General features: G+C 35.9%; 1 protein-coding gene across 6 annotated transcripts in view; it reads left to right on the forward strand.

The window, feature by feature from the left end:
• Window positions 1-18,670, forward strand: part of NFIB (nuclear factor I B) — a 231,333-nt gene that overhangs the window by 192,377 nt on the left and 20,286 nt on the right. For 3 of the 6 annotated variants that reach the window (XM_081237547.1, XM_081237548.1, XM_081237545.1), the window contains exons 7-10: window positions 3,320-3,454; window positions 7,287-7,471; window positions 11,534-11,699; window positions 14,762-14,844. In XM_081237547.1, coding sequence (XP_081093673.1) covers window positions 3,320-3,454; window positions 7,287-7,471; window positions 11,534-11,699; window positions 14,762-14,844 — 569 coding nt within the window. The remainder of the gene's footprint in view (window positions 1-3,319; window positions 3,455-7,286; window positions 7,472-11,533; window positions 11,700-14,761; window positions 14,845-18,670) is intronic. The other 3 variants (XM_081237549.1, XM_081237546.1, XM_081237550.1) reach the window with 2 other exon arrangements.

Genomic DNA, 18,670 nt, shown 5'->3' on the forward strand with positions numbered 1-18,670 from the left:
ATAGAAACTTATCAGTTTCATTTTCTAAGAGTTAATTTTAAATTAAAAATTTGGAATGGAAACTTATTACATCATCTATAAAGTGAGGGATGTTATAGAGGTTCTTTCCACCTCTAACAATCTATATGTCTGTGATTAACTTGCAGCAGGCCAAAACCTATATTTGTGTATTACCTTTTTTTAAAAAAAATAAAATTATTTATTTAATTTATTTATGTGTTGCTGCACATGGGCTTTCTCTAGTTGTGTTGCACGGGCTTCTCATTGCGGTGGCTTCTCTTGTTGCTATGGACTCTAGGCACACGGGCTTCAGTAGTTGTGGCTCACTGGATTAGTTGCTCCGCCACATGTGGGATTTTCCCGCACCAGTGCTCGAACCCGTGTGCCCTGCATTGGCAGGTGGATTTCTTAACCACTGCGCCACCATGGAAGGCCCTGTGTATTACCTTTTAAAATCACATAGCTCTTAAGTGGAGTCAAATATTATTTTTGGCATTTTTAAGGTAACTTGGCTGAAATGAACTTCCTTTGTCTATTTTTTAAATGGTTTAAAAAGTTTCTCTTTTTTTTATGTAGCAGCATTCATTGCTGTGGTTTTGTTAGTAAAAGTTTCTTTCCTTTTTTTTTTTTTTTTCTTTTTGAGAAAGATATAAGGAAATGGTACACTGACTCATCAAAGTTCTGATAGGCTAGTGACAGACAGTTAGTCACAAATTGTAGCTTACGGCTACAAGTACGCCTGTCATTTTTTTGTAGACTATGATGTCTACTGTAATTACAGTAGCATATGTATTCTTTACATGCCAGTGTGCTGAAAACATATATTTAATTTTATTGGATGCCTTTACCAGAGCTTAGGTAATTTTTTAAATGGTAAAACAGTGATAACCAGTTTCTTATATTAATAGCACCATGAAGTTTTTTTCTCATGTCAAAAAAAAGTTCTTAATTAAAAATGCAAATTGTGTATATATATTTTATGTGTGATAAAGTCTTGAGGTTGGGCTTCGTTGGTGGCGCAGTGGTTGAGAGTCCGCCTGCCGAGGCAGGGGACACGGGTTCGTGCCCCAGTACGGGAAGATCCCACATGCTGCGGAGCGGCTGGGCCGGTGAGCCATGGCCGCTGAGCCTGCGTGTCCGGAGCCTGTGCTCCGCAACGGCAGAGGCCACAACAGTGAGAGGCCCGCGTACCGCAAAAAAAAAAAAAAATGTCTTGGGGTATTTTTCTTTTAATAAAATTTTCTCCTTTTATGAGGAGAAATATGAAAATATTTCTTAAACTGAAATATTTATAGGTGAAATTATATGATGCCTGGGATTTGCTTCAAAGTAATACAGGGGGAGGGATTATAGATGGTGTAAAGATGAAATAATTGAATAATTGAAGAAGCTGAGTGTTGAGTACTGGAGAAGAATCCATTATTATTCTGTCTACCTATGTATATATTTAAAGTTTTTGATAATAGAAATCTAAACTTCATGGCTCATGTGATTTTTGGAACATTTTACTATACATTTATAAACCTCTGTAAAAATCAGCATTACTTTAGGTGTTGGAAAAAGGGCACATCTCTCCTTACCAACTGGAGTTCCCTCCTGAATTCCGTATTCCAACTAGCTGTATGGTACAGTCTCATGGTCACCCAAGATGATGACTTTCTAAATTAGTTATTTATTGAATTGGGTTAATTCTGTTGAGATATCTATTATTGCATTAGCTCTATCTCTACTCTTATTTCAAGTCTCATATCTGTCTTTTGGCAGTATTAAATACTTGTGGGATGAATGAATGAATGAAGCCCTGAATACTACTCCTGTCACAGCACTTTTTATAATTCCTTTTTAACTTGTCTGTATCCCCTGTATAGATTTCAAGTTTTATAGAGGCTGAAGCCAAATCTAGGTCACAGTTGTGTCCCCAGTATCTAGCGCAGTGTCTGGCCTACACTAGACCTTCAGTAAATATCTATGGAATGAATGTAGTAATTAATCTTCTTAAGTGGTATCCAGGATTACTGTCTTTATTTCAGCTAATTCATCCTCCATGCAGTTTCTGGAGGGATTGCTCTACACAGCAAATATGATCCTATTTTGCCCATCAATAGTGTTTTCTTATCAGGGTAAGCATTCAGACATTTATACATGAAATCTGAGACCCCTCATTGTGTGGGTACTGCCAGCTGTTCGCTCCCTCTCTCATCTTTGTACTTCACCACTCCACAGACTATGTGTAGTACTTACATATTTTATGCCCCCCTCCTTTGGAACATTTCCTCCTTCTGGGAATGTCACCCCCATCCATGTTTTAAACATGGTGTCACTGGGGGCACCATCCTTAACCTGGGGAAGCTGAGGTGATCACTGCCCCTGTGCAGTGAGGCTGGAGAAGTAGCAGCAAATACCATAGCACCTCTGCTCTCAACACACTTTCTACTTCTCAACTGTTGACAACCATTTTCTTCTTACCATTTTTCTCTTCGCTGACCGTGAATATCCCTACAGCAGCAATTACTTTTTTATTTTTTGTAACATCCTCCCTTTACCTGGCAAATAGAGGAACCCAATAAATATTTGCAGAATGAACAAATTAAGGAATGTCTTTTTTGCTAAACAAGTAATGAGTTTTCCATAAAAGATGTTAAATCAGTGATAGATTATACTTACCAGCATACTCAAGGGTTGTTTTTCACATTTGAACCAGGTTTTCTCTATTTTTTCAGTCGGTCAAAAGACAAACCCCTGAACTGTGTACATTTAAGAATGAAATGCTGAGGTTAAAAAAGACCTTGAGGGGCTTCCCTGGTGGCGCAGTGGTTAAGAGTCTGCCTGCCGATGCAGGGGACACGGGTTCGTGCCCCGGTCCGGGAAGATCCCACATGCCGTGGAGCGGCTGGGCCCGTGAGCCATGGCTGCTGAGCCTGCGCATCTGGAGCCTGTGCTCCGCAACGGGAGAGGCCACAGCAGTGAGAGGCCCGCATACCGCAAAAAAAAAAAAAAAAAAAAAAGACCTTGATGTGAACCAAGGGACCGAGGGAAACGTGATGCTTAGTTGTTCAGAAGTTCAAAATTTATTTAGTGGTCAGAATAATTCCGATGATACTGTTAATGAAGCCTTGGGTTAGCTTCAGTGGAGATTGTTTCTGACAGATATTTCAAAGCTCCAACGTAGCTGGGTCTTTGACCCCAGTATGTATTTTGTAAAAGAGCAAAAAGTACAAAAATTGTAAAATGTTGGGAAATGAGATCTCTTACTAGGTTGATGTGAATCTTGTAGCTTAAGAAAGTTGTAAAGCTTGGGCTTTCCTCTCTTTCTTTGCAGATATGTCTTCTCCGACTACTATGAAGAAGCCTGAAAAGCCATTGTTCAGCTCTACATCTCCACAAGATTCCTCCCCAAGATTGAGCACTTTCCCCCAGCACCACCATCCCGGAATACCTGGAGTTGCACACAGTGGTAAGGAGTTTCAAGCGTAGAAGAGAAACCTCCCTCTTGTTTGCAGAGCCTAAACCCTCAAGGATGGATCAAGACTCTATCCTTATAGCTAAGGTGACCTATTTTCTCAACCAAAGAGGGAGAGTCGTAATCTGATCCAAAAAATTTTTATTAATATATGAGGAAAAATTTTAAAGCCATACAATTAAATAGCATCTACCTAATGTATTTTTTAATTGCCTGTATTGGAAAGATTACAATCACAAAAAATAAGAAAATATATAGTTATCTTAACAGTAGCTTCCAGGTTGGTCCTAATTTTATATATTTTACTAAGAGAAAGATGGAGTTTCAAGTATGCTGCTGAGTTAGAGTATTTCCAGCAGCATTGATATATAGACACTATTTCCATAGATACTATTTCCTCTACAGAAATCAGTATTTTAGCTACTTATTTGGGAGTAAAATTAATTATTTTTATTTCATTTCATTCAATAATTACAATTATTTCATATACATAAATCCTTCCTGTGGGCTAGTACATTTGGTATTATGTTTAATATCATAATTTAAATAGGAAAAGAATCCAATATTTCACATTTATACTTTGAGGAACAATTAATGTTAAATCCTCTTTCAAAGTTAAAAATGAGATATAATTCATAAGCAGTACTCCATACTTTTTACCTATTGCTCTTAAACCCTAGAGAGGAGTAGTCTGAATTTTAGGTGGAGAAAGTTTATTATATAAAAAAATATATGTTTATAGTGATACTCTTATTGCTTTAAATTTATGGTGAGACAACTCTTTATTCTTCAAAAAAACTGAATCTAGTTTTTAAACCTTTATTCAAGGGATATGACATCTGTTTATAATAAAGTTCTTAGCTTTGGTCTATAAATATATATTGATATGTATTGTCCCTATACTTAAAAATGCATGGCCTTCAATGCTATCATTAAGACAATTATAAAATTAAGAGAAGAATATACAAGTCAGCTGTGGTATATAAAATTTTTTACATTTATTTATTGTACTGCTAAGATAGATGAAAAAAATCAGTAACTATTTCATACATTTGTAATGTTGAGTATTTGGGCAAAATTAACTTAGAAGTCAAATCACCCATTTATTATGATATCTGATTAAAGTGTTCATATTTCTAATATTTGGAAAAATTCAACATTTTTACATAATAAACCATGAGAGATCTAGGTAAGCCTTCCACCTTTGTCCTTTACCATATATATGTTCAATATGTAATATATTAGGGCCTGTGGCAGACACCTTATCATGAGAAACAGTTTCTCTCCTTAAAGAGCTCATGGCATAGTGGGGAGAGAGAGGAACCATATCATCAGCCAGGCATCGAATATGAACAGGGTTACATCCTTGGAGGAGGATTAGATGCCTGGAAGAGGTGTGTTCTCAACTGAAGTCTGAAGAATGAGTTCACCACAGGAAGGAACAAGCCAGGGGGGGCGGTCATTTCAGGCAGAGGGGACAGCGTGTATCAATGCAGTAGAGGTCACTGCAGCAAGGAACTGCCATATGTTGAAGGATCCGCAAATGTTGAAATGTGCCCTGAATAGGAGAGAGTGGCCAGAGATGAGGCCAAAGAAGTGGAGCAAGACTGGGTCTTAAAGCACTTGAGGTCTGTACAAACCTGTGAAGTTGTTGGGATTTTATTATTGAAGCAGTAGGGAGCCATTGAAAGATCCTTAGCAGAGAAGTTCCATGATTTAAATGATATTTTTTTAAAAAAATTATTAATTTGAGACTATACAAGATATATTGGAAGGAACAAGACTGGAGGAAAGAAGGCAATTAGGAAGACTTTGTAATATCTAGGCAAGGAATACATAAATGTACATGTATGCATGCATGTATGTATGAATTCTTTCATAATGAAGGGAAACATTTTTTGCCTTGTAGTTTGCTTTTCTTTCTTTAAAGGACAAGAATGACTTTTATTGGTAAAGTAGCCATTTTTACTTTCATTGGGAATTCTGCATTCTATCTAGTTTGTATCAGGCCAGCCAGAGCTTATTTGAGCATAAGTACTTGGGAGCCCAGAGATTTGAGCTCTGATTTGCTATGTACCAGTTCAGATCAAAAGAGATCTCTTCCAAAACTACTGATGCCAAATGATCTTAAAGCCCAGAGGACCCATGATGGAGCTATGTATATATCCTCCAAGGGTTTGTGTACAGATATAAGTAAAGACCGTGGTTAAATTGAGCTGAGATTAAGAGCACTTCAACACTAAGTCAAAAGATGTGCAATTTAATTTAGGCGTTGGCATTTTCTTAAATTACACATTCAAGTGTGTATACTTCTTAAATAAAGTAGTATTTCAACAAGGAGTTTTGTTTTAAGAAATATGTAATTGTTCTCTGAAATGCATCCCTTTGATGGAGGATGCTCAAACTTCAGTGTGTGCAAAGGTTACATGGAGCACTTGTTTAAAATACACTTTCTGGTGCCTCACTCCTGGAGGTCCTCATCTAGTAGGTCTGTGGTTAGGCCCAGGAATCTGTACTGTAGCAACAATCCAGAGGATTCTGAGTTCCCTGGACATTCAGGGAGCAGAGTTGTGACCATAAAACTGAGTTTATGATTCTTCTATGATGTACATTTTAAATTTCTTGTATCTTCTGAAAAAGCTTTCTTTGGGGAAGATAAGGAATATCCCTTAAGGGCAATATTTTTTGTACATAATTACAAAGCTGGAAATGTCATTCCAGATGATTTTCATTTATAGGTCATGGAAGGAATTTATTTTTCATATTGTTTGCTACATTGTCTCATAAAACACTAAACATTTATCATATAAATTTCCTATGATCTGGATCAAAATAGTAAATAGAAATAGACAGTTAATCTTCACTTCTATATATACTGGTTGATACTCTTAAATTGTACTTATGTAAAGTACAAATTTAACATTATGGAGATAATGATTGTGCAATTGTATTCTTTCCCCATTTTTAAACTTAAGCATTATATTTTAAAAACTAAATAATAAATTATGATCACACTAATTTTGAAAAATTACAGTAAAATTAAACATGTACATCACATATGTTTTGTACATTATTTCTCTTTATAAAATATGTGATTTATGGGTAAGTTAATATGCCTATATGAAAGTTTAAATTTGCATTTCTGAGGGTTTTGTTCTTGGTCTTATCTCAATAATGTCTTTTGAGCTACATGTAGTAAAAGTTAGAGTAGGAAGAAAATAGAACTCTTTTGGTTTTAAAAGGAACCTTTTCATTAAAAAAAAGAGTTCCCAGGTTTATGTTCAAATATTCCAAAGCATTTATACAATGATCAGGTAATTATTCAGGACATTACTAATTATTGGCTTCCCTTCTAAATAATGCAAAATATTTACTTAAAAGTGGAGTACACTTCTGTTTTGAATTTTGGTAGAAAATGTGTGGGTCCCCTGCCCTCTACTTAATGCTGTGACTTGGTCTGTACTTAGGAGACAAAGACTTTTTAATCAAAGAATGTGTTCTGATGGGAAATAACTTTGCTGAAAGAAATATTTTATGAATTATTGGCTTAACCTATAAAAGAGAACCTTCTTTTTTTTAAACCATTCATAGATCTAGAAAGCAAGATTGTTCATTCCCTAGACTGGTGGTGATATCTGTGTGGGCTTAGCAGCCCTGGCATAGAGGATAATAGTAAAAGACTAGCTTATTTTAAGAGAGTTTGGTTAAATCAGAAGGAGGAAATGAAGAGCCTTCGGTTGTATAGTTTCCCAGGATTCTGTAGGATTGGGACGGAGCAGTATGGCCAACAGCTAATGAGTCCTCTTTCCTTTCCTGTCTCCTGCAGTCATCTCAACTCGGACTCCACCTCCACCCTCACCGTTGCCATTTCCAACACAAGCTATTCTCCCTCCAGCCCCATCGAGCTACTTCTCTCATCCAACAATCAGATATCCTCCCCACCTGAATCCTCAGGATACTCTGAAGAACTATGTACCTTCTTATGACCCATCCAGTCCGCAAACCAGCCAGGTAAAAATGAGAGAGAACATATAATTAAAGCACAGGTCTAACGGTAAGCCCTGAAGCTTACTTAGACAGTGTGTCTGGCAGAACAGCAAGCTTTTGAAATCCATCTTCAGGAAGTTTCTTGGTGACTCACTAAGTTTTTATTGAAAGGTGGCTGAATGACAGGTAGGAAGTGTGTTGCCCCAAAGGAAGGGGCACAATTGTGAAGATGTTCTTGGTTTTGGGATTTTCATTGAGTGAAGAGAAAGTTAATGCAGAAGGTCCACTGACAAAAATGTTCTGAGCTGGAGTTCACACCTCTGAAATACCTGGTTTGACACAGAGACAAAGTGCTTATTTCAGGCAGAAGCGAAGTATGAGCTAAAATAAACACACACAAAAGACCTTACAGTTGTATTTATAGACCAACTATTAGGTATTAAAATAAGCTTTGGTAATGTAAACATTTTCAGTGTTTGATGACTACCTGAATATTCTTTGCTCAGACATGACTATGTTTCATAATGAGTGACATTACCAGAAGTCTTTTTTATTTTTTCTAATTTTTATAATGGTAAACCTTGTGCAGTGGCTTTAAGGATTCTTTGTATAAGTGTAGTGACTCATGTGCCTTCCTCATTCCCTAAACATGTGGTTTCTCCTATGGAGAGGTCACTTCATGGGGATTTGGTATAAGAGGATTTTCCACAATCAAGTAGACAGTCTGCCAAAGCTGGGTCTATCAATCATCGTAATATCAAAAATCTATAATGTAATTTCGATCTTATGGTCTGGTATTTGGCTCTGCTCTTTTACCTCCAAGACTCCTGTCCACTTCTTATCACATTTTTAACGCTCTGCGGGATTTTCATAAGTGTTCTGTCATTAATGCTGTTCATTTACTAAAATGCCAGTAAACAGTATGTGCATATTAATTTAGAATTAACAAAGAAAGATCTGAAAAAAAATCCCTTTGGTCTTAATTTAATTGTTAACATGGAGCAAAATGGTCCCTTCTGATTTTTTTTTTTTTTTTTTTTTTGTGAGTAACAACATATCCAGCACTATTTGGGTTACTTAAAATTAAGTTACCTGTACTTTTAGCTCCATTGACTAGTAATGCTAAACTAAGCATACTGTTCTTGAATTTTGAATTTAAAGTTAAATGATTTGTATTTTAGAAGAAAACGTTCAAATGGTGTAGCACTTTTAATGACTGTAATAATAATTACTAGGTGAAACAGTAGGATCTTGGTATATCAATTTAGAAGTAAAATTTGCTGTCAGAGCATGGATTCAAAAGTCTCAGTTCCATAGAGCATTTTGCTAGACTCAGCTGGGAACAGTGCACACAAGGTCTGATTTTAATTTGTGTAGAATTTCCATGAATAACAAAGTCTAATTAAGACATCCATTAAAAGTCCTTAACGTTAATTCAGTGTGGAAAATCTTAGAGTTCCATTGGATTTTTTTTTTTTAACTGATGTCTTAATTAGGCGCTGTTAGGGGAAAAATTATGCAAATTAAAATCAGGGCCTTAGTGTTCTGCATTTCTTTAATTATTCAGTGCTTGTTTTACGTATATTTCAATTTCTTTATAAGTTAAGAGGGCATGTTAGGTGATAATCTGCCTATATTGTTCCCAGTTTTTCTTCATATTTTCAAGGTAAAGACCCAGCTTCTGAGAAGCATCTTACTCTCATCTCAATTAAAAAAAAAAAAAATTCCCTCTCAGGATTTTGTATAATAGGAGCAATGTACTATAAATAGGATAATCCTTTCCTAATGCTGTTCATCTTCAGATAAGATGTCTCTCTTTTCATATCTACAATATGAAAGTTCATCTATTAACAACCTTAAAAGACAAGCTTTATAGTGTAGCTTCATCTCTTTGAACCAACAGAAAACTGAAAAGAAATAACCCTTCCATTCTTCTGACCCTGAGTTTCAGGAAAGTTGTCTATACTGGCTTGAATTCTTTCTTTGTCACTTTCACTTTTTTTAAATGAGAGAAACATGTTTGTTGGTTTATGTCCATTCAATTCCAGTAGACAAAGCTTGCAGGGTGGGCAAGGTAATATATTTGGTGGCAGTATTTTCTTGACAATATTGTTATTTTGCTCTTCCACGCTCTCAGGTAGGTACTGTCAAACTGTTTTGGTGAACACAATATACAGAAAGGCTTTTTACCATCGAATGTACCACCAATGATAAAACATGATCACTCTTTTTTTCTTGGGGGAGATATATAAAGCAGTCTTTTGCAGTGGTCGCATAACCAAACGTTGATGGTCTTCTTTAGAAACAAATTGCTTTTTCCCTTTGAAAGGAAAACTGGGTCTTTATTATAAACTGCAGAATTGTTTTTGCAGGAACATTATATCTGCTTTGATGTTTAACTTCAACTCAAAACCAGGTAATTTGCACTTCAAAATAGGGCTCTTGATATTCACCTTTTTAGCTCTAAAAATCGGGAAAAGATGAGTACTTGTTGACCTGTTGTCAACTGTTCCTTTCCAGTATCCTCCAGGGCTGCACTGATTTTGACTGTTAAGTCGAGCAACTGAGATGCTTTGTCCTTCCCGCAGCAGTTTGGAGATTAATTGCATTGTTGCTACACCGATTAGAGTGAGACAGTCATGCTATTTAATGGAATATTTTAAATAAAATTAGTCTAAGATATAACTCTCTCCTAGGTCTCCATAGGGGGAAAAAATCTGGTCAGTTTTCCTGACTTAAATACTTAATTTACTCATGATGAATATTCAGGGTATTCAAAAGTTCATTTTCTTTATAGAATAAATAATGTGGCCTCTGAGGCACCCAACTAAGACTTACTTCATGTCTCTAAGTTCTAATAGTTAAGTGTTCTTAGCTGTTTATCTTTTTCTTTAAAGAAATGTCTACTTGTAATTTATGTGCAGGCATTTAGATAAATATTCTGTTTTATTGCTTTTTTGACTTTAAAAGTGGTACAGATTATAAAGACTAAATATTTGTGGAGAACACCCTCATAGCAAATTGTTATGTACATTATGTACTGGTGAATTCCAGCATGAGCACAATTAAAAATAGCATTCTCTGTCTAGAAAAATACATTCCAGTATTTCTTCAAACAGTGTACCCTTAGAATTTTGTCTCCCACTATGGACACTATTTTTGTACTGGGGCTAAAACTCAGATAATAATATCTTTTCTATCACTGCCTAGCAGATTTTCTCTTTAATTCTCACAAGTGTCAACAATCAATGTTTTGTGTAACTCTCCATGCCCAGCAATGGAAGAGTAACTCAAAAAGCAGAGTATATTTGATTGCCCTCTACTTCACTTCAGCACATTTTAATTTACGTTGGAAGTCTTTTATTTGTAGGTGTAGGGTTGGACCTAGTTCAGCTTTTTATATCATTGTGTGGACCCTGGAATTTTAAATGTTTAAAATATCATTCTACCTGCTTATATTAGTAAATCGTCACAAGTCCAGTGGAGATTCTAGAATCGAAATTGCCTGACGTGTGGTTCTGAGCGCACCTGTGTGTGAGTAAGGGCTAGCATTTTTGTATGCCGAAGAATAGGCCTTGACTCTAAATGATGGGAATTGTTGAGTTTGATGCCTCTGGTCTCCTAGAAATTCTTGTCTTCCTTGTCTCAGTGATATCATCATTTAGGTAAATTTTGTGTTCTGAAAGCCAGAAGTGACCATGAAGAGCAGATAAGAAGGTAGCACTGATTCTAATTCTCACTAGCTCAGTAAGGACTTCTATTTTAGCCTCGGGCTCAGCGTTGAAGTCTCCACTTGAGTTTTCTGTCCAACTCAGTAGAAGGATCAGTTCTACCTGGCTCTCGGGTGTTGTAAAGATTTCTAAACCTATATCAAGTGCTTTGAAGCTGAAGACTTTCTTTTAAATGCTGCTGCTTCTTATGACTACTAACCACTGACGAGCCTCTCCGACTCAGATCTGAGAGAGCTTGTGTGGCGGTTGCACACAGCACGCGGGGTCCGCTCAGCTGAGTGAGCTGAGTGGAGTTGTTGGACGAGACGACTGCCTTTTGGAGTGTTTCACCCGGCATTCTGTTTTTGTTTTGTAGCCTAACAGCAGTGGTCAAGTAGTAGGGAAAGTGCCTGGCCATTTCACTCCTGTCTTGGCACCCTCTCCCCATCCCAGTGCAGTGCGACCTGTGACCCTGACCATGACAGATACTAAACCCATCACTACATCCACTGAAGGTGAGGCAGCTTCACCTACAGCAACCAGTAAGTATTTCTGTAGGAAATGAGAAATGTCCATCAAAGGCGCCGTTGGATATCTGATCCAAGGTGGAAAACACGGCAACTTTTCCAGCTACCCGACCCGATGGAGATTTCTCATTTATGTGGAACTAGCAGGCATGAATGTGGCCTGGCTCTCGCAAGCTCTCTCTTATCAAATTTCACTCAGTGCATCCTATTTGAAAAGGGAGAAGCTTATTTGTTTGAGTAAATAGCTATACCGTAAATAATAAGTCATGCCTGCTTGTTCAAGGTATACATTGAAAATGCACTGAATAACATAACAGTGTACAAGGTTTTTATATCACCCGAAGAGAGATTAGGTAATTGTTAGTTATTGGAGCATTCCTATAGAAATTAAGCCCTTTCACAAGGCAGGCTGAATCAGTACCTCTGTAAGATAATTGCATGTTTACATCACTGCAGGTTATGTCATTGTGAGAAACAGTCACACAATGTTGGGTGGAGAAAACATTTCAGAGCTTAGTATTAGGCACATGTAGGCTACCTGCACTTTCATTGTCTGCAACTTTAAAAAATTTTTTGATTATTTAGCCTATTGTGGTGCATCAGGTATTATGATTTTTAGCATGGCCATAACATTTTAAATGTCAGAGATTTAGCCAGTGAATTTACATAGCACATACCAATAACCCAAATGATTCCTTTGCTTCTTTGTATAGAGTGCACTCATAAGTACATAGGAGTTATTACACAGTTTTTCAATTGGCTTCATCCAAACTGCCAGCTTTTTAGAACTGGAGCTGGTGTGCACAGATTGGTAAAGTGGAATGATAAAATTCCCGTCAGGAGGAATTAGCATGCTTCTCGTCAATTATACTTATATCTTAAATCCAGAGCTTCTATTTTCATTTTTAGAACAAGAAAATCCCTATGCTCTGGAAATTCCTGTGTGAAATTGCAGAGATTTAGAAGTACCACTGGTTCTTTCTTTCTTGGCCATTGGAAAGTGCTCTTTTTTTGTGGCCTCTGAAAGACTAGGAAGGAACCCTACAAGAAAAACGGACAATACTTGGAGTGTAAAGTGAACTCAGCATTTCTTTCTCAAAATTCATGAGGCCCCATCAAATAATAAAACCATACAAGCTTGTAATTCCCATCAGTAATCATTAATTCTCAGTAACTAGTTTGTTGATAGAGTGTCCTACACTAGTGAACACTTCCCTGAATGCACAGATGGATGACACCCAGTCAAGGAAGACTAAGAATCCTTTGTGCTACAGGTTAGCTATGTACATTACAGTCACTAAAATACTACATCCAAATTTTAAAAGTGGATGCCTTGGGCATCTTTGAGCAAACAAAGTCAACAATTTAAATAAAAGCAAATAGAAAACAAAGACTTTTAAGTAGTTGAAAGTTCCAGAAACTTCTGGTACCTACTCTTATACTGACATTAATAGATTAAATTCAAGGGAAGATCCGACAGAAAGGATCACAGCTCACCTGTGGGAGTACTGTCAGCCTGTTTGTTAATGAATTGTTCTTATACCCACATACAGGTTGATCAAAAAGAGATCTTATTTGACTTATAAAATCATAAAATATTCACAGGAATGTTTTGGTTGTATAAGGATGGCTGCATCAGTCCATTTTCCACTCCTGCACAAAAGCGATATAGTGAGTCTTTTTTCTTTCCTCTAAACAAAGTTGTCGCTGCACCTCCCCAGGCACCACTGATGAGAAATTAGCCATTGAATTCATAAATCAGAAAAATTAAGGAAAACACAGAGGCCAAGGAAACCTCTTTCTCGTGGTTGAAAAGAAAGAATAGCACAGACTTGGTGTCCTCTCTCTAAGGGTGAGGCTCTTCTTCAATGGTGTGTGTTGAATTCCAGAGGTCTGGAGATTGAATAGGGGCCACTGGCTGCTTAGGGCTGCTCTTGAGTGAGCCCTTCATTCAGGAATAACTAAAAGGTGAATTGTGAGCATCTTCACTGTTTTAAAAAGTTGACCTAAAAAAGCCTCAATCGGCCAAATGAACATGGCAGAATTAATGTATTCGTTTTAAAAACACCTTTTAAGAATTAATGTCTGGATTCCTCATTAATCTGATGGTTTTAAACCAAATATTGTAGCTTTCTTCAGACCTATATATGTAACATAAATGATGAAAATTTAGTTTTTCTGTTTATTCTGACATGGAACAATGGGATTGCTTAGTGCTGGGAAGATACATTAGTTCTTTCCTTTGTGAAAAGGAACAAACATCTTTAGGACTAGGGAGATGTTTTCTTTGAAAAATTCGCTCTGCACCAAAAAGTACCTGTACAAAAAGTACTTGCAAGGTGAGACCATAATAATTGAAGGAGTATTCACCATATGTCAACTCCCTCTCTGGACCAATCACAAAAAATTGACTTTTTGTGCTTCTGGAAAAGAAATGATTTTTTTCAGAAACATTTCTATCAAACTTAAGAGCATTTTCACATTAAATAAAATACTGAGCTAATTCATTCTATATGATATAATAAAATAGCCTTCTCCTTTATGTTAATAATATTAGATATTCTTTTTAGTAAGACTTTTCAGTAAGACATTTTTCATCCTATATCATCAAGCACATCTGCTTAAATCCCATCATTTAAAGCTTTCACTTTTTCCTGACAGACTTTCAGTCTGCTTTTACATTTAGAATCACAGGCCATCATTGATTATCCCATTATTAGACAACCAGTATCTTGTAAAAAGGTACATCTAGGAAAGGGACCCTTCTATTTAGCCAGTTCTTGGTACTCCTGCAAGACTGTAACCAGAGCATGTGTGAGATGCCCACACCAAAGGATGGGATATGGTTACTGGATAGGTTTTTGGGGAGGGGGATAAACCAGTCAACTTGAGGTCAACTGTCATTTATATCAGTGGTATTCACTCACACGAAAGAGAAGAGAAAGACATTGTGTGTGGTTTTTTTTTTTTTTTTTTTTTGGTTGCAAGTCCCACTTCTCTGGGTTTCATTTGCGTGGACAGGGTGTTCATTTGATAGTTCGCAATTTTTATCTTTGTTTTTGTTCTTCCTTAATCAGCCTACACAGCCTCAGGCACATCTCAAGCCAATCGATATGTGGGACTAAGCCCAAGAGACCCATCCTTCCTACATCAGCAACAGGTGGGCAAGTTTCACCCAGGTGTGATGGTGTAGCCACGCTTTTGCATTGGTGCTTTTTCTCCATGCTGCCTCTCAGATCTTGACTCAGAACGGGGCTCACGGGGCTTCTGAGAAAGAAACTGATCATTTCATTTTCCAAAATACCTTCTCATTTATCCATTGTTTCTCGCCTCTCTAAACAGGGTGTCTCAAATTGGCTCAAGACCTTTTCCTTCTCTGTAGCATATTTCATAACATCCATGAATAAACAGTGTTTCAGCCAGAGTATTTTTCTGTCTTACTGGCTATTGAGAGCTTACCAGCCTATACCTTCCAAAGACAAAAATTGTCAATTGATTTAAAAGCCAATTAAAGTAGGAGCACTACACAATTCACAATTTGTGTTTTTTTGAGCTCTTTCATATTTTCCAGATGTTTTACTCCTCATTTTGGTATTTTAGTCCAAGAAGATGAGTTTTGAAGCTAAAATCTCAGGCGATGCATCCTTCCTATTTTAATAGCTTTAAATTGGTTTACTGATTTCAGATGTGATAAAACACTTTTTTTGGTTCTGCTTTCTTACATCATTTATGTTTCAAGTAGCATTTTAAATTTCACATCTCATTAATGCTGTAAATTTAATGCAAATGAAGTGTTTACCCAAACTGTGAAAATATACAGCCAGGATTAATGGTAGCTTATAAACAAATTAGCCATAGTCAAAAGCGTGGACCATACAAATACAGAAATCCCACGATTCTAGTTACGGGATGACAGAAATCATTCTAAACACTTCCAAATTTAAATATATTTTATGATGCATATGTTTGCTGCTCTCAAGTTTTGATAGCAGAGCAGTTTGAAATTAACAGTGTGCAAAATATTGCATAGGGAAAAATGTCTATAATGAATCAGAAAGAGCTGGTATTAATGAGCTTGCTCTTCATTTATAATATAAGTTGTATGTGCAACTGAGTTTTACAGATGTAGCGAGCCTGTGCAGGTACTCATGCCAGCTTCTTTTGTTCTAGACTTGTCCACCTAGTTTATGCTTATCATGCCTATCTGTGCCTCATGTGGAACTTTCAAATCCTGCCCAGTTGCAGGCCAAGGTGGCAGACTGCTTATATTAAAGGTCACCACATGCAGAGTTCAGAGAAAATCGTAAAGATGATAGCTTATTCAAGATACTTGATGTTTTGCCAGGTTTAAAAAAAAGCAAAACAAAACAAAACAAGAGTGAGAGCTAACTAAAAACATCTGTACACAGTTATGAAAATACCAAATAATAATTAGTGGTTTTGCCAGCCATTGGCTTTTCAACATAATTTTCTGAAATGTTGCTTTTTTTCACCTCTAAAATTGCTATAATATGAAATGTGCTATAATTACTGTAATATGGTTCTATTTGACAAATGTATATGTTCCTTGTGTTTTTAAAAAACATATGCAGGATTCATAGGTTTAGAAACTTATTCTCTTACAAATCATTTCCCATATTTTCAGAAATATTCTTGTCATGAGACTTGCATTCTTAATGACATGTCTCTAGTTTTCAGTTAACTTTTAATTCATAGAATCGTGCCTCTGTTATTTAAACCTTTAGCCCAAACACATTTAGAATATTATAACCACTTTCATGTATTTAGAAGCAATCTTCCCATCCTCCTGTCCTAACCTAAGGCAGCTTTAAGTTTTTAATTTATAACTTATGACTGTCATTAGAGCCTCATGTAATTATGATCACAAAAATTGATTATATAAAAGTTATTTCTCCTTTCGCATGTCGAAGGATAAATCAAGAAAACGTAACGAGCATCAGGAAAATACTAGTCTTAACGTAGATAGAGTTCTGAGCGCATTTTAATTGAAAAAAAAAATATATATATATATGAGTTCTAGAACTACAAACTTTTTTCATCAAAGGCCACCACTTGTTATTTAAGTAGACAATGTCAAGTGAAGACCTCTTACAATATAAGTATGATTAGATGGGTCAAATATGGTGCACATTTATGGAATATATAATGTGTATTGATCTTTGAAAGAAAAATTATATAAGCTTCATAATGAAAAATATAATGTTCAGTTTTAAGTGCCATACAGACAGATAATTTGTCCTCTGTATAATGAAAGAATTAGTGCTACTTTTTGAATTGAAGAAGCCCTATATGCCAATTCATACTAAGCTACAATTTGAGGCATGCAGAAAATGAGTGTATATGTGTATCATACTATACATGTATATTACTAAACTAAGGCTCTAGTTAAAAGCTTTCAATTACTTTAATCCTTTCAAATTTTAACAGAATCCTAGAGATGAAGTTTTATGTTTACTGTCCAGGAACAGAGGGACAGAAACAGTTTAAATGACTTCAGTAGAGTAAAGGTTATTCTTCCGTACAGCAGAAATGAGATAGATTTACTGTGTCCTTTCATTACTTTCCAAAGATTTAAAAGAGACCACTCTTCTAGCAGCAGGTTTTAAATGCATTTGGTTTAAAGTACTCAGTGATGAATGGAAAGAAAAATCAAGGGGTACATGAAATAAAGGTAATCAATCATTTTATATTAGCTAGGAGAAATTCAAAATTAGAAAGGCAATGGTTTTAGTCTGAGAGAGTTCTTTTAAACATTCCCCTTAGCTTTTAATATACATGACCCCTTAAGAATAAATATTGTCACCAGGTACATTCTTCAGTTTATTGGCGACTGCTTTATAAAGATTTATCCTTTTAGGTTATGAAAAGTATTGATGTGCATTGTTGAGTGCTATTTTTTTCTTAGAAAAGAACTTTAATATAGCCTACATAAATTAGAGATAACAATAAATTTAAAATTGTTGAATAATTTTGACTATCTTATAAATAATCTTTCCACACAATGACACTAAAGCAGAGCTTTCAGTATAATTATTTCTAACACACAAGGACACTGACTTCTTAAATTAAGATGGGAAATATTAAAATTAACCCTGTACTCCACTGGTAAGAGTAATACATTCATTTTGGCAAATCTGAATACTAAAAGCATACGCTTTTATAACCATTAACTTGGTATACATGCAGTTGTTACTAGTAATTATACATCACTGTGCTCCTTTTTATAATGGTTATTACTGTTCATTACTGGTTGCTAACTGCCTTGAAATATAGTTTTTCTGACACAGGAATTCCACTACCATTCTAAATGTGATATCTCATTTGAATTTGAAAAATAAAATCACATAATCTTGAAGAATATTTCAAAAAAGATTTCTTTAAAACAACTGATTATTTTCCATTAAAAAGAGTCCTCTAATTAGTCATAATAATCAGCTCATGCCAGCTGATCAGAACTTTAAAGTTTCCCTTTATCTCTTAACTCAATCTTGAGTGTTTTTCAAGGTCTGGAACTAGACTGTCTTTGAGATGATTGGCTTATTTAATGCATTCACTATTGGCATGGGGGAAATCTTAAAATCAGAACTTCAATTGGAACTTCATTCTTTAACTTTTCTATTGGACGATGGTGTGGTGGCTTGAAGAACTTGTGGGTTTTTGGCAAACCGAACTCTTTAGTCTCTGCTGAGAAATGTCTTTTTATGATTTGGAACTTTTTCAGAAGTGTCAAGGACCTCCTCTCTGGCTTAACTTCACAGAAGTTTAGTAAAATGCGGTGTTTCCTTTCCTCCTTATACTTCCTGAACACACTGTGCACATTCATTATGATAGGCAATGAAGAAACCACACTTCCTAAATTTCATCTCCCCAAGAATATGGGAATTATATAGCAGAGTATTGGGTATTGCTTAGAAAATACAGAAATTTTTGTATAATCCAGTCTTAACAATTTTAGTATAAATGGC

This window comes from Mesoplodon bidens (genome assembly GCF_964165515.1).
Source record: "Mesoplodon bidens genome assembly, chromosome: 6".
In the NCBI taxonomy this organism is placed as follows: Eukaryota; Metazoa; Chordata; class Mammalia; order Artiodactyla; family Ziphiidae; genus Mesoplodon; species Mesoplodon bidens.